Source organism: Elephantulus edwardii, unplaced genomic scaffold (genome assembly GCF_000299155.1).
Source record: "Elephantulus edwardii isolate Elephantulus edwardi_28Jun2011 unplaced genomic scaffold, EleEdw1.0 scaffold00279, whole genome shotgun sequence".
Lineage (NCBI taxonomy): Eukaryota > Metazoa > Chordata > Mammalia > Macroscelidea > Macroscelididae > Elephantulus > Elephantulus edwardii.
The window spans coordinates 1,746,607-1,763,818 of NW_006400029.1; the positions used below are offsets into that span (position 1 = coordinate 1,746,607).

Here is a 17,212-nt window from a genome sequence, read left to right on the forward strand (position 1 = left end):
AAATGATAATAGCTTTTGCAAACACAGCCCTTTTTTAAAGAATGAGTTGTATGTGTTCTTTTTGACAATTAGAGAACATCACAGTTGACGGGAAAAAAACTACAGAATTGCACAGTTAGAGACCACAGGCCAGAAATCAAAGTGGCAATTGGTGGCCCCCAGGCAGCCCTTGTTAAAATCACTGTCCACTGGTCCTGCGCATCATGCTCTGTAATCTACATTTTAAATGAAGCTATTTTACATAAAAAAACCCTGATTTCCAGTTTAACAGCAGTTCCCTAGTACCCCAGGAAATACTTTCTTCAGCTGGCCACGGTCCCTACCATTCTCTCCAATAACAACAGTTACAGCCGAGGCACCTTCTATCTTCATTTACGATGTTTTTCTTCCTCCCTGTTCACTTCAGTCATTTATACTGGAGTCTGATAATTCTAATGGAATCCTTCATTTTATAATGAAAACGGGGGTGGAGGCAGGCCTGACACTCGAGTCATTTGCCCAAAGCTATAACTAATAACTGCACTAAGACAAGAAGCTGAATCCTGACCGCGGTGCTCTCCACAGTATGACAACAGCTGTCTGTCACAGGAGCTAAACACTCTGTACCTATCTGACAAGAAAACAAGAAGGCCTCCTGAACTTCTAGAGCTTTCCGTGTCAGTAAGACCCTCAGGACTGACAAGGATTGAGACTTTAAGAGCCACAGTTATTCAACCAAAGACAATGACTGAAGTGAAACCATTGTGGATTGCACTTCTTGGTCCACAGAAAGAAGGTGAGATACTCCCTCTTTCTGGACTGAGCACTCGGTTTACATATACAAATGGAGGAGCATCTTCATTCTCCTTTCCTTCTACTTGTCCAAGTCACAACATTAAGCACCCATGCAGTTAGTCCCAAATGAAAGGTTGCCAAGCCCTGTGCCATTCCCACGATTAGTGGTAGCTCAGACCCATGTTGGTGAAAGGGAGGAAGACCCTCAACCAGATGTATTGGTACAATGATTGCTGCAAGGACCTTGACGGCACTGGATAGAGGACAAGGTTCAGATCTGTTGTTCACTGGGTCACTAAGGGTCATACTTGACTCAATGGCACTAACTACAACAACAACAGACCCTGGTGATCCAAAAGGGTTCTCACTGGCAGGTTTTCTGGAAGAAGACTGCTAAGTCTTTCTTCCTAGTCTGGCCTACTATGGAAATTCCACTGAAACCTGTTGAGTATCTCAGTAACGCACAAACCATCCGCTGACACGCAGAGGAGGGATGCACAGAACTGCAGAGTGTGGTGAATACCATAAAGGAAATGGGTAGGAATTAAATACAGGCTGGCTAAGCAGGAAGGAAGAAATCTACCAATGATCCCCCAATGGGCCAGCCAACTCAGTTGGACTGAAACCGGGCCTTGGCCGGTGCCGTCCTCCTGATTTCCGATGTGCTTAGGCCCACTGTTGAGGTCACTGTGTCAATCCATCTCCTGGATGATCTTCCTCCCCTTCTCTGACCTTCCCCCCCTTCTCTGACCTTCCCCCCCTTCTCTGACCTTCCCCCATCCTAAGCATGATGTTCCCTTCTGAGGGCCAGCCCCTCCTGATAGCAAGCCCAAAGTATGTGAGAACAAGTCTCGTCATCCTTGGCTCTCAAGAGCACGCTGGCTGCCCTCCTTCCAAGGCAGATTTTGTTCTGCTGGGCATACACGGTTCAGTACTCTTCCCCGAGATCATAATTCAGAGAGATCAGCTCTTTGGATTTCTTTATTCACTGGCCAATTTTTACATGCACACAAATCGAATGCTATGCCTGACTTGAGGAAAGAGCAACTTAGTTTTTAAACTGACTTCTTTGCTCTTTAGCACTCTCCAGGGGTCCTTGGAAGCAGATTGGCCCAATCCAATTTGTTGTTTGATATCTTGACTACTGCCTCCATGGCTATCAATGGTGGATGCAAATAAAATGAAAGTTTTGACCACTTCAATCTTTTCTCTATTATCATTATTTTGCCTAATGGGACAGTTGTGAGGATTGTTTTCTTGATGTTGAGTTGGAACCTATACTGAAGTCTACAGTGCACAATCTTCTTCCGTTAAGTGCCTCAAGTCCTCTTCATTTTCAACATGCAAAAATGCTATCAAGTCAATTCTGACCAATAGTGATGTCATAAGATAGACCTGAATGATGTTCTTAGGCTCTGGTCTTTACAGGACAAATCACTAGTATCTGATGAGTTTCAACCCATCATTTTTTAGTTTGTAGTCATGTTCCTAACTCTTGTGTCACCAGGGCCCCTTTTCTGAAAAACAGCAGAAGTTACAATTTCTTTGGGTTCCCATTTAGCGCAGAGCAATGTGCTAAACTTTGATGTATTATTCCCTCATCTTCACAGCAGGCATAATTTTATCCGTTTTCTAAGTAAAGTAACAGGAGCTCATTAAAATTACATAATTTGCCTCTCAGACTCTCTGACTGTTGTTGTTGTTATGTGCTGTTAGCTCATAGTGACCCTATGCATAATAGCTCAGAACCCTGCCCTAGCCTGAGCCAATCTCACTGTCTCATGCATACCTGCTTTCATTAACCTAGTCACTGTGACAATCCATCTCCTTCAGAATCTTCCTCTCCTGTGCTGTCTGTCCCTCCACCCTTCCAAGTGTGATGTCCTTCTCCAAAGACCAGGTCCCCCAGGCAACATTCTCAAAGTATGTGAGATGAAACTTCAAAATCCTTGCCTCCAAAAGGAGCAACTTGGTTTCACTCTTTCCAGGATGGGCCTGTTTGTTCTCTTGGCGGTCCATGGTATGCTCAATACTCTTCCCCAGCACCACAACTCAGAGGCATCGATTCTTCTTCTGTCATCCTTATTCATGGCCCAGCTCTCTGATGCATAGCAAGTAAACACAAAGACCATAGCCTGAATCAGGCACACTCTAGACTCCAGACTGACATCCTTGCTCTTCAGCATTCTACAGAGGTTCCTGACAGCAGATTTCCCAATGCAATTTTTCTTTTGACTTCTTCATTGTTATTGCCAAGAGTGTTGATTGTGGAACCAAGCAAGTTGAAATTGTGAACAATCTCAATCTCTTTTCCATATATCATGATGCTGCCAATTGTCCCAGTGGTGAGAATCTTTGTTTTCTTGATATTGAGCTTCAATCCATATTGGAGACTGAACTTCAGGAGCAAATATTTCAGGTCCTCCTTAGTATGAGCAGGCAAAGTTTGTGTCACCTGTACAATGCAGGTTGCTGATAAGCCTTCCTCCAATTCTGATGCCATATGTATCTTCTTTATGTCCAGCCTCACGAATGATCTGTTTCACATATAGACTGAACAGGTATGGAAACAAGATGCATCCCTGACACATTTCTTTCCTGATTTTGAACCATTAGTGTTTCCACAACTGCTTCCTGGTCCAAGTATAGATTTTGCATGAGCACAACAATCATATGTTCTGAGATTCCCATTCTTCTCAAGGTTAGCCACAATTTGTTGTGATCCACGCAAAGTCCTTTGCATAGTCAGTGAAACACAGACATTCCTCTGGTACACTCTACTTTCAGTCAAGTTCTATCTGACGTTGGCTATGATGTTCCTAGTGTCACAGCCTCTTCTAAACCAGGCTTCTATTTCTATTTTGTCAATGTATTGTTCAAGTTGTTTCTGGCTATTCTTCAGCAAGATTTTGCTTGCATGTGATATCTGATATTGTTCAATAATTTCCATACTCGGTTGGATTACCTCTTTTTGGAATAGAAATAAATATGGATCTCTTCCAGTCAGGTGGCCAGGGAGCTTTCCTCCAAATTTCCTGGCACGACCTGGTGAGCACGTCCAGGGCAGCATTTCTGTTCCTTGAAATCTGTCAATTGGTATTCTATCAATTCCTAGGGCCTAGTTTTTGGCCAATTCCTTCAGAGTATCTTGAACTTTCTCTTTCATCATCATCATTGCCTCTTGGCTATGTGTTGTTTCTTCTCTAGCATACAATCCTTTTTGTACAGTGACTCTGTGTACTCCTTCCATCTTCCTGCAATACTTCAAAGAATGACACCCTGCCCACCTGTTGCTAAATGTTAGTAATGAATCTAAACCACCTTTTGTAACTTTCTCTGAGTTTTATTATTGTGTGATGAATTCTTTAGGGTTACTGTTTATTGCTGGAATGCTTAGTTATATAAATATTCTGGAATAGCAAAACTTTCTAAAGACCTCCAAGGGTCCAGATGAGTTCCTGGAACTCAACAAAGGAAGAGGGAAACCATGGAAAGTTCCCAATGATCAGAAAAGGAGAAACAGAGATGCTTGCCTATTTCCTGGACTGTAATTGTTATGAGATTGTCTCCCCTCAGAATCTATCTCAGTCTATCTTAGGAGACCACTGATACCCTGGCATGGTGCCTGAGGAGGAATGAAGAGACAGATACATAGAAAACATAAGAGAGAGGGACCATAGAGATTGTGAAGCACCTAAAGGCGGCTTTGGACACCCAGAGTTTTTCTGAAGTTATTTCTTCTTCCTAATGAAATTTAAATTAGCCAGTGAGGCTTATAGAGCTACTTTTAGAAAATAAATAATGAACCAGACATGGAAAAATCCTATAACACATAATTTCAATCTGAAAGGCTTGGAGTCACCTAAGTCTAGTCAGTTGGATGGCAAACGGTAATGGCAAATACAACTAATATTATGTTACATTCTAAAAGCCAAATTCTTCTTTTGGTTTGTCCATAGCCTTAACTGGGGAGCTTTGGTGGCCTAGTAGTAAGAAGCTGCACTGCCATCCCCAAGGCATGTGGTTCAAATCCACCACCTGCTCCTTGGTAGAAGGATGGGCAATCTCCTCTTGTGACATTCACTGTCTCTTAAAACCTGCTAGAGGGTCAGCTTTGAGTCAGTTTTGACTAGATGTTACATTACAACAATGGCTTAATTAAAGGCCCTCTTCTAGCCTCTGATAAGGAGATCCACATGCACCTCATCTACCATGCATAGAAACCAGTAACTAATCCTCCTGGCAAATGGCATAGTCAAATTGCTGTGGAGACTAATCTAATCTGCTGGTGGAAGCTTTGTTTTTGCTATTTTATTTTCTATCTTTTTGGAAAGTGTATTGAATAGTATTCTCCAAATTTTCATGTACCAGAATCTCAGAGTGCGATCTTATTTGGAAATAAGGTCTTGAGAGATGCGACATGGTTAAGATGAAGTGGATTTGGGTGAACCATAAATAAATCCACTGACTGTGTCCTTATAAGAAAAGAAGAAAGGGCGCTCTGATGGCCTAGTGGTGAGAAGCTGTGCAGCAATCTTGAAGGTATGCACTTTGAATCCACCAGATGCTCAGCTGAAGAAGGAGGGGCAATCTCCTCCTGTGCCAGGTGGATCCAATTTGACCACAACAACACTACAACAACAACAAGCCACCAGAGAGAAAAGGAGAGGAAGACACACACAAACACACAGGGAAGGGGAGCTCTGGTGGCCTAGTGGCAAGAAGCTGCACTGCACTCCCAGAGGAACACGGTTCGAATCCACCAGATGCTCTGCCGGAGAAGGAGGCGCAATATCCTCCTGTACCAGTCAGATCTGATTTGACGGTACACGCACACAAAAAAAAAAAAAAAAAAAAAACCACACACAGGGAAGACGACCAAGAAACAAAAAGGAAAAGACTGGGTTAATGCAGCTACAAGCCACGGAATACCAAGAGCCATTAAAAACTAGGAGGAATTCTTCCCTAGAACCTTCAGAAGGAGCACAGCCCTGTGACAATTGAATTTCAAATTTCTAGTCTCAAGAATCATGAAAAAACAATGCCTGTTGTTTAAAGTCACCAAGTTTCTGGTAATTTCTAACACCAATCTAAGAAACTAACACAGATAATATTTAAGATCCTTTAAGATAACACAATTATTTAAGTATCACATATCAGTCAGTTTCTTCAATCACAAACATAAAACAATTTTGTCATAAAATGAGCAGAGGATGTGAGGGCAGAAAAACTGGATTCACTCTGGTCCCTATGCGACCATGGCCAAGTCACTTTAATCATTTGGCATTTCCATTCACTCACTTATAAATAAAGACAACATTTGCTCTTCCTACTTAGGTTTGTGTTTGTTTTTTTAAATTTTATAATTTTTTTATTTTAATAATTTTAATGAACATTTACAGAGATTTTAGATTTCCATTCATTCATTGCTGCACTTCTCTCCCTGCCCAGCCCTCCCCACACCCAAGTTTGCGCCTCTCTTTGAAAAGTAATAGAAAAACTCCCCCGAACCCCTCCCACCACCCCAAGTACATTCCACCATGCAACTTTAATTGTGGACTCTTGTGATAACCATAATACCCTATCCCACACAATATTTGCCCTTTTGTGACTGAGATATTTCACTGAACATAATGTCCTCCAGGCTCACCCATTTTTAATAATATTGCATGAGTTCCTTGTTTTTCAATGCAGCGTAGTATTCCATTATGTGAATATACCACAGCTTCTCTAGCCATTCGTTTGTTGATGGGCATCTGGGTTGTTTCCAACTCCTTGCTATTATGAACAAACTGTGATGAACATGGGTGTGCATATATCTGCTTGGATGTCAGTTATGGTCTGTTTGGGGTATATTCCCAGTAGTGGAATTGCTGGGTCAAATGGTATCTCTATTTGCAACCCTACTTAGGTTTTTATGAAGCTAAAATAAACCCTTTTGTATGAAAATGATATGCAACCTATATCATATTTTACAACTGTTACTTGTTTTTAAATATCTGTGTAAGCTTGTAAACTTCTAGGTTTTGGAAGTCAGAGGGACCTAAGTTTGAATGCCAGCTTTACTATTTACTAATGTTTTGACCTCAAGATTTTGATCTTTATATTTTTTATATTAAAAATGACAATAAAACAATTCTCTCTCTCAGGCATGATATGAAGGTTGAATGACAGATATATCATAGGTAATCCAAAAATTCCTGAGGAGGGAAGAGGATATAAATACACACACATGAAAATATGTATGTGTGTGTATGTGTCTATACATATATATAGAATCAATGTCTTCGAGTTGTGGTGCTGGAGAAGAATATTGAAGATAGCATTGACTGCCAACAGAACAAACAGTTCTGTCCCAGAGAGGGTGAAAATCAGTTTGCTCCTTGGAGACAAGGATTTTGAAGCTCCACCTCAATACTTCGGGCATGTCAACAGGAGGGAACAGTCCTTGGAGAAGGACATCAGACTTGGAAGGGTAGAGAGTCAGTACAGAAGAGGAAGACGATGGATAAGATCGATCTACACAGTGACAGTGGCAATGGGGTCAAGCACATCAGAGACGGTTAGGATGGCTTAGATAGGGCAAGATTTGGAGTCACTGTTCACAGTCATTATGAGTTGCAGTCAACTTGGCAGCACATAACAACACATAACACACACACAACACACATAAAGTTTAAGGGATAAGGGATCCTGAAGACTGTGAAAAACCTAAAAGAGGCATTGATGTCCAGACTCCAGACACTCTTATGTTCCCTGCCTCACATGAAACCTGGGCCAGGAAAGAAGGAAGAGGGAGAAGCTGCTTAGAGCAACTCTAAGGTATAAAAAAAGGGGGGGGGGGGCAAAAGAGCCTCCTTGCTGTCTAGCCCAGTTTTATCAGACAGTAACAGGCAAAAATCCAAGAGGAAGTTCTAAACAAAAATAAAGAAATTATACATTGAAAGAAAATTCCCTAATTGTGAAATATGCAGAAAAGTGAAAACTATACCATGAATAAATAAAACTTTTACCATTTGCAAGGAGGGATCAGTCCTTTGGAGAGGGATGTCATCCTTGGGAGGGTGGAGGGACAGCACAAGGAAGACCCTTGATGAGGTGGATTGATTCAGTGACTGGGGTAATGGTGGTAGGTGTGTCAGAGACAATAAGATTGGCACAGGAGAGAGCAGGGTTCAGGGCTGTTGTACAAAGGGTCGCTATGAGTCACAGGTGACTCGACGACACATAACAACAACAAGGTTAACACTGAACTCAAAAAATGTGTACACAAGGTTAGGATTAGTTCCTGTGAATACATGAGTTAGCAGCAACATCCCTTCTTTACTCTCTTCCTCCATTTCCCTTTTCAGTTTTATCAGAATCAAGCTAACAAGCAAAACTACTTATGCTTCAATTAAACTCTTGTTATAGCACCTAGAATCACAAATGGTGCTCACTAGAAAAGTGTTTCGATTCCATGACATAGCAAATAAAACTATTCAACATATATACTATCATTTATAGTCTGTAAGGCTGACGTTGTTGTTATGTACTGTCGAGTTGGAATTGATCCATAGCTGACCCTCCAAGCAGGTTTTCAGAGGCACTTTATAGCACAGAAGATTACCCATCTTTCCCCCACAGAGCATCTGGTGGCCTCAAACTATGTGCCTTTAGGATTGTAGCACAGCTTCTTGCCACTAGGCCACCAGATCTCCCTAAGGCAGGCATTAGAGGTCTAATTTTTTTCCCCACAACATATATTTTTTTTCCATCTCTCTCCTTCCTACCAATCCCTCTTGTTTTGTTGTTTTCTTTGTCCCTAAAGAAGAAGAAATGCAGGGGGCCTAATGTGTGATTTATCAAGTTCTGAATTCCTGAGCCACTCTCTCCTTAGGAAGAAGACGAGTAATCTTATGTCCTCTGAAACCCAACAGAGGGTTGCAGTAAGTGAGAAGCAATGCAATGAAAGTGGGCTTGGTTTAGTTTCTTAAGGAAGAATAAAAATTTGAGTAATTATAATAATCAGTGAATGAATTCTCTGTTTTTAAACAGAAGGCTTTCTCAAGACAGGATGGTGGATGGTGTGAATTAATCTTCTAGACAAACTCTTAACCTAAGAATCCACGGAAGAGTTCTGACTTGCCTCCTCAGAAGTTCTATCACTTTCCTCTACTTTTTATCGTCAGCAATCCAATTGCCAATCCTACTACATTCTGAATCAGCATCCCAGAATTAGCCAAAACATGACTGATGAGGAGCCCTCCCAGGAAACACAAAGTTGATGCTCAATAAACTTCCCCTTGAACTTGATTCAGACTCTCACTTCAACTTGAGGTTAATCAACCAAGGTGCAAGACAAAGAGTGGTTGGTCTGGGTTTGGATGGGGTTCCTGGGAAAGCCCCTATTGTCAGCTGAGTTCTTCCTCATCCCCAAAAGGTCAGCAAGGGGTACTTTTACTCCCGCCAGATAGAAACAGCTATACGTACGGTAATCTTGCTGGCTTGGTTCAGGGCTTCAACCCAATCCTTCAGATCCTTCTGATCATTGGCTTGAAGAAAATATCTCTGAGAGAGAGCATTGATGACTTCAAAAATCCCAGTAAAGAAGAGAAAATTGCAGGTCAGAACACAGGCAACAGAAGAAAAAAAAACACTCTATGAAACTAATTTAAAACGTTTTAATTAGTAAAGTGGCTAATTCCCAAAGCCATTCAAGAAATTTCCCATGATGCTAAATCACATGCATTAATGTCTAGGAAGCAGCAGGTCCTACCTATCTGCCCTTCAAAACATGGATTATTCTGCTGGCCACAAGAACCATGCCTAACAACATTATCAACAGCCTCCATAAGCTGTTCTGTGGTGATAAGGCAGTCTGTCTGTCTGCCATCGACAAGACAAATCCTTGAACTGCATTTTTAATGGTGCTAAAAGGTTTACAAAGGTGATGATACATATAAAAATTTGGACTCAATACTCCTTGTTTCCACTGGCACAATCGACCTGGATTAGGAGTCTTGTTTGTGACTGAAAAATGGAACAAAGCTTTCTGGAGATAATATCTATGACCTTGGCCTCCTTTTGAACCTGCTCTTACCTCGGAGAATTCCATTAGGTCAACAATTTACGTCTGAGTTTGTCATACTTTTTTTCTTGTCCCTGAGATTTGCTAACCACAAAATCTATGAGAGTCCTTTTTGAGTTTGGCAATAATATCTCAAAGAAATGGGAGAATGAGAGCACTCAAAAATTTGGAACCAATCCAAAGCTGAGTTTATTCTCAATAATGAGCCCAAACCATAAGAGGTGAGCATCAGAAGGTAAATATAAAAGTTATTATATATTATACTCAACAACCACTGAGCGCTTGCTATGTGCCACAAACCATTCTAAGTGCCAAGGTATATAGCAGTGACCAAAGAGAGAAAAATCCTTGCCTTCACGGAATTTACATTCAGAGTCACCAGTGATATACACCAGGGTCTGTTCGTTAGCAGTTGTTTATAACCCTTAGTACAGCTGTGAGAATGTTGTTGTTATGTACCATCAGTTGGAACAGACTCATAGTTGACCTTTCAGCAGGTTTTCAGAGGTAATTATATTGTATGGGAGGAGACTGCTCATCTTTCTCCTATTGAGCAGGTGGTGGATTCAAACTGCATGTCTTTGGGATGGCAGCACAGCTTCTTACCACTAGGCCACCAGAGCTGAGGGGTAGCCAAATAAATACTGATTCAATGGGCCAATACATTCACTGCATGAGCTCTGTGCCCTGCATCATCCAAGAACACTGTCACTCACGTGGCACCACTGGAATGTTCAACAGAACAACCACCTTTTCTAGTACCTTTTTACAGACCTTCTTTGCTCTTCTCCCTCATCGCCACTTGAGTCTACCTTCCCTGAAGAGCTCAGCTCTGAAATAAGCATTCTCAGAAACTTCAAAGTAGAAATTTGCATCTAATCTTGTGGCATCAGAAAAGTGGAAATGTCACTGGTTGCTGCCCGTTTAATCTTTTTGTTATTAATAATTACTCCAGGGAGGCCAAGAAAAGCAGTACCTCTTGGGACCCAGGAACATCATTGTGATTTAAGTCACTCATACACACAGGGCAGAGTCACATGTGATCACATGACTGCTTCCATGCAAAAGAGGAAGTCACTGTGCAAGATCAGGGAAGCCCAAGCTCCGCCTGGGCACTACTTACCAAAGCAAAATGAAGTTTTTGGCTTCTGCTTTGGGGTGGCTATGCTCACCTAAATCAAATGAAAATAGACACACATGAATATGTTTCTAACAGCAATGTAATGCATGTTTTCCTTCCTTTTAAAAAAAATGGAAATTTTTTTCATACCTAAAGACAACAGTATAAAAAATGTATAAATTTTAGAAGTAAGGAAAACCCTGTCCGTACTCACCAGCCAAATTAAGAAACTGGCTGTTATCAGCCCTATTTCTCAGAAGCTCTCTGGGTACCCCTCCCTGATATAATCCTTGTCCTCACCCCTGAGAGGAAACTGCTATCTTATCTCTGTGTCAATCTTTACCTTTGCAAAAACATTTAAAAGCTATTGGGTTGTTCACTGTAAAGGTCAGTGGCTGGAACTACAGCTCCTCCTCAGGAGAAAGATGGGCAGTCTCCTCCAATGAAGCTTCACAGCCTCCCAAGTGCGAGCTGCTAGCAGTTGGGATCAACTTTTTGACAGTGAGTTTGGGTTGTGACAAAATTCTCTCTAGTCCACAAAATGTTCATGGACACCATTTTATCTAGTAGTATTCTGCTCCTCTCAATTAGGAACCAAAACAAAAATGCCAAACCCACTGCCCTCAAGTCATTTCCACATCACAGTGACCCTGAGAGGGCAGAATTGCTCCACAGAGTTTCCATGGCTTCTGGAGATCTTTATAGATCTTTAACGCTTCATCTTTTCCCCATAAAGCAGTCTAGTGGGTTTGATCAACAAATCTTTCAGCTAGCAGCAAGTACTTTAACCACTGTGTCACCATGTCTCCCTCAACCACTGCCATCTCTCCTGAACAGTTCTCCAAATTGAAGGTGGCACTGCTACAAAGACATGCAGATTACAATTAAAGGGTTTACATTAGCATATCACTTGCTACATTTAGAACAATTTCCTCTATCTTTACCCTGACTGCCTAACCACAAAAATAGGCCCTTCTCACATGCCCAGAGAGGGACTGATGTAATCAGTCACCACACTATGTATTTACAAAGGAAGAGCATAAGAAAGAGGAAATTTCTTTAAATTGTGGTAGAATATATTTAAAATCACATTTGCCATTTCAGCCATTTTTACTTACACATTCAACTCAGTGACATTTATTACATTCACCATGTTGTGCAATGTTTGTCACTATCCATTTCCAAAGATTTTCCTCTTTCTTAATAGAAGTGCCCCATCCACCTGTCCCTGGTAACCACAAATAAACTTTGGTATCTTTTCATTTACCTGTTTTGATTTCTTTCCCTCAACATACTATTTTTAAGATTCATCCACGTTAGAAAGTACCAGAACTTGAGATTCATCTTTTAATCCCACCTTTTATCTCCTGTGGATAATGCTACAATAAAGAGTGGTATAAAAGTAACTTTTAATTTCTGCTTTCAGGTCTCTTGGATACATACATAAGAATTACATGGTCATATGGTGACCTATATGAAGAATGTGGCATCAGGATTGGAGGAAGACTCATAACAACCTACATTACATTATGCAGATGACCCAACTTAGCTTGCTAAAAGTGAAGGCAATTTAACATGCTTACTAAGAAGATTAAAGACTCAAGACTTCCATATGGATTACACTTGAACATGAAGAAAGCAAAATTCCTCACCACTAAACCAAGAGGCAACAAGATGATAAACAGAGAAAAGGCTGAAGTTGTGGATGATTTTACTTTACTTGGACACGAAACCATCGCTCTCAGTTGCAGGAATCAAGATCCAAAGATGTGAGCAAATATGCTGCCAAGGACTTCTTGAAAGTGAAAAAAAAGGAGGTCAGTTTAAAGACCACAACAATCCTGACACAAGCCATGGTCTTTTCATTCACTTCCTTTTCTGTGAAAGTTGGACAATGAATAAGAAAGACCAAAGAATAATCGATGCTTTTAAATTGTGGTGTTGGCAAAGAGCACTGAATATACCATGGAGTGCAGAGAAAAAACAACAAACAAAAAAAACTAACGTGTTTCATGGAAGTTTTAAAGGGGTGTTATTTGTAGGCAAGGATGGTAAAACTTCATCTCCCATACCCTTTGGCATGATGTTGGGAGGTGTTAGTCTTTGGAAAAAGACATCATGCTTGGAAAAGTGGAGGGTCAGCAAAAGAGAAGATCCTCTATGAGGTGAATTGGTACAGGGACTGCAACAATGGGTTTCAGCATCGCAGAGATTGTGAGGATGGCACAGGGTAGGGCAAAGTCTCCATCGCTGGTATCAATACACTGTTCAGTCAACTAGGTGGCACCTGACAACATCACCATGGGAACCTACTGGAGTTCTCGTGGACTAGTCCATAGTTAGTCACACTGCTAACTTCACATGTGTCCGGCAATCTGACTCTACTACTGCCTGAGAAGGGAAAAGGTGGGTAACTCTGCTTCCTTTAAGACTCACGGCTTCAGAAACCTAATGAAGGATTAGTATGCATCAGAATCTCAGTGGCACTGAGTTTGAGGAGTTTTTATGGTAACTGATGTCCAACTTTTTGACAAGAGTTTTTAATTTCTGCTAGTTCTTCTTGTTTTGTTTCACCTTGCTTTTCCCCACCCTCTCCCTGCATATGTAAGCACATAACCAAAACCCACTGACAAACCTTTTCCCACTCATGGTAACTCTCTGACAGGTTTCCAAGCCTGTAAAATCTAACAGGCAGAGATTGCTTCATCATTCTCCCATTGAAAAGCTAGTGGGCTCAGCAGCCCAACACTTAACTGACTACTTCACTAGGGCTCCTAAGTCCATATTACTCAAGTTCAAATATACTGAAAGGATGAAGGGGAAAAAAATATTTGATCACATGATTACAAAGATTATGGGATTACCCTGGATGTGGGTGGGCTAAAATTCTCTAGAGCAGGTCTCTATGACTAACCCTGGGATTTCTAAAGAGAATATTACCATCCTGGACTTAGACCAAAAATTATTCACACATAGATTTGAGACCTCCAACAGCTGCTAGAAAGACATACCTTATTCTCCAGAGATAATACAACCTTGCTTGCTGAAACTGAGGAGGACTTGAAATGCTTGCTACAGAGGATCAAAGACTACAGGCTTCAATATGGGTTACATTTCAACAGCAAAACAAGAAAAATTCTCACCACCAGGCCAATAGGCAAAATCACAATAGAAGGAGAAGAGATAGAAACTGTCAATGATTTCATATCACTTGGTTCTACAATCAGCCTTTGGTACCAGCAGCCAGGAAATTAAAAGACATGTTGTACTGTGAAGTCTGTTGTCAGAGACTGCTCTAAAGTGCCAAAAAGAAATGATGTCCATTTGAAAACTAAGGTGCACATGATTCAAACCACAATCTACTCAAGTATTTTCTATGCATATGAAAGTTGGAGAATGATTAAGGATGATAGAAGAACAGACACCTTTGAGCTATGGTGTTGGAGAAGAGTGCTGACTATCCTGGAGACTGCCAAAATGACAAACAAATATATCTTGAAAAAGATGCAGCCACAGTGCTCTTTAGAGGCAAGGACAGTGAAAAACTCATCTTACACACTTTGGGCATACTGTTAGGAGGGACTAGTCGTTGAAAAAGACATCACGCTTGGAAAGGTAGAAGGTCAGCAAAAGAGAAGACTCTCAACAAGCTGGGCTGACACAGCGACTGTAACGGGGGGGCACGAGAAAGGCAGCGATGATGATGGCACAGGATAGGGCAGGGTTCACATCCAGGTTTGCTATGAAATGTAACAGTACCTAACAACAACAATCACGTAGCCACCACTGGAGCCTTTGATGTCACAATCCTTCCCTAGATAGAGTTCTCCTCATCCCCTTTCCAGCCCAGGAAGTTGTTTCTAATTAAAAAAAAAAAAAAAAAAAAATTATATATATATATATATATATATATATATATATATAAAGCCAAGAATTACATAAAATCTTCAAGTGAAAACTAAACTAAGGCTCTGGGTTAAATGGTTAATGCTCTTGGCCACTAACCTAAAAGCTGGATGTTCAAGGACATGCAGAGCTACCTTGGAAGAAAGGCCCAGCAATCGATTCCCTGGAAAACCCTACAAAGCACAGTTCTACTCTACACACATGAGGTCAGGCCGGCCGAGCAGAATCAACTTGGTTTTTTAATGACTAACCCACAAATCTGCCTAGATCTTCACTCCTGACTTTAAATTCTTCCTAGAGATCTTCCTAGATTCCTATATCAACTAAATAAACTAATGCTTTAAATACTGAAGAGAAGCAGGACTGTAACAGATCAAGGGCAGACAAAAGAGCCAGGGCTGTAGCATTCAGGAGCCAAAACTCAAAGCTCAGGCTTCCAGATGTGTGGCCTTCATTTCTTGATCTATCAATTAGGGACAATAATATCACATTCCCACAGAGTTATCATAAGGATTAAATGTGATAGTGCAGGGAAAGCATTTAACTTATCCAGTTACACAGAAGCTGTTCCAATGACCTTCTATTTATAGCCTCTGACCGTCTTATTTCCTTTGAGGTGCCACTCCAACTGGCATGACAGGGCAGGGTCATTTTGTCTAGCACAATGGGCAAAATGCTGAGGGACCATGAGCATCTCAGGTGCTTACAAAAATATTTCCAACTTTGAAAAAAACTGCCTAGCCTCTAATATACAAAATGAAGATCAGATAATCAAAATTAATATTTTACCAAATATCTGCTAAACATGCCAACCTTGTTGACAAGTTTTTAATTTAGTATCTACAACATGTCATATTAAGTCAATTTCACTAATTTTTCAGAGACATTCAGAAAAAAAATTACTGAACTTTAAACAATTAGTAGCTTAGATTCTTTTTGTTTACAGCAATCCTTGCATATGTATGATGACTGCATAAATAGAGTTAACAGCAAATTAAATTTGCTACTCATAGTGGAATAATTTCAAAAGGAAATTTAAAAAGGCCTCTTTCGTTGTAGAGCAAAATAATTATACTTAATAAAGATTATGGAGGCATTCTAATATGTGGACAGCATAGGACCAAGTCCAGACACAGACATGCCAGCTCAGATTCAGCCATGTCCACTGACCACATCACACCACACATAACCACACATACCGTGTTTAAACACTGTATTTCTAGAACACTGACAGCCTGTTCTCCAGACCATCCTGCTTTCCTGGGGTCCCTGATCCCCAGTGGAACCTGAACCACACTCTAGTTTTGCCTGCTTATTTCTGATGTTTTGGTCTGTTGTGACCCATCTCCTTGCTCTGTCTCTTAGTATCCTTGTTCCTGTGGGTCCTCTTGTCCATAAACTACTGCTTGTCTGGCCTTTGGTTTCTGTATGGCCCTAACCATCAATGCACAATAATGTCTGGCCCAAGACTCTGTTGGCCATTCCGGCACACAGAATCCATCCTTTGATTTGTGATGGAATTGAGACTAGGCACCTCAAAATAGAGGGTGAAAGCAAGATGCTCCTTGGAGGCAAGGATTTTGAATCTCCATCTCACATGCTTTGGACATGTGGCCAGGAAGGAACTGTCCCTGGAGAACATGCTTGGAAGGGTAGAGGTATCAACAACATAGGAGAGGAAGTCCTTGGCTGAGAAGGATTGGCACAGTAACTGGAGAAACGGGGGTAGATGTGTTAGAATCAGTGAGACTGGCTCAGGATAGAGCAGAGTTCAGAGCTATTGCACATAGCAGGCAACTCAACAGCACATCACAACAACAATAACCTCACCAGAGAATCATCATTCCTCTGAGAAACTAACATTTATCTTTAACTAGTCCATCACTAGCAACATTTTTTCTCCACTTGAATTACATACAGTCTATTCTGACCACTGCTTTTTAACCAGCCTATACCTCTAAGAATGCTAGCTAAATGCTGCTTATGTGAACAGCCACTTTCAAGGACATTGCTGGTTCTTCTAGTTTATTGGTTTTCACATGTTTATGTTTCTCAGCAGAAGGTGTGTGTGTGAGTGCAAGGATGTACATCTGTAATTTTCCTCTAGGCCATGGATGGCAAAGAATGTTGTGAAAAGCAACTAAAGTAACAATCAGTTCTACTTCCTTCCCAACTGTGTAACAAGGTAGAACTCTAAATTTCTCTGATCTGCTTCTCAATTAATAAAGCCAGAGCAAAAAATAAGTCAAGTCTATTTATACCCACAGAATGTCAAAAGAGGAAAATGTACTTGTACCTAGGCATGGCTGTGATGTTCAGAGATGAGCTAACGTGAGGCTCTC

General features: G+C 41.0%; 1 protein-coding gene across 1 annotated transcript in view; it reads right to left on the minus strand.

Moving 5' to 3' along the window:
- Positions 1-17,212, minus strand: part of LOC102867398 (pleckstrin homology domain-containing family A member 2-like) — a 71,556-nt gene that overhangs the window by 23,600 nt on the left and 30,744 nt on the right. Inside the window, exons 3-4 of the mRNA XM_006900274.1 lie at positions 10,968-11,016; positions 9,247-9,344 (exon numbers count right to left, since the gene is read on the minus strand). Coding sequence (XP_006900336.1) covers positions 9,247-9,344; positions 10,968-11,016 — 147 coding nt within the window. The remainder of the gene's footprint in view (positions 1-9,246; positions 9,345-10,967; positions 11,017-17,212) is intronic.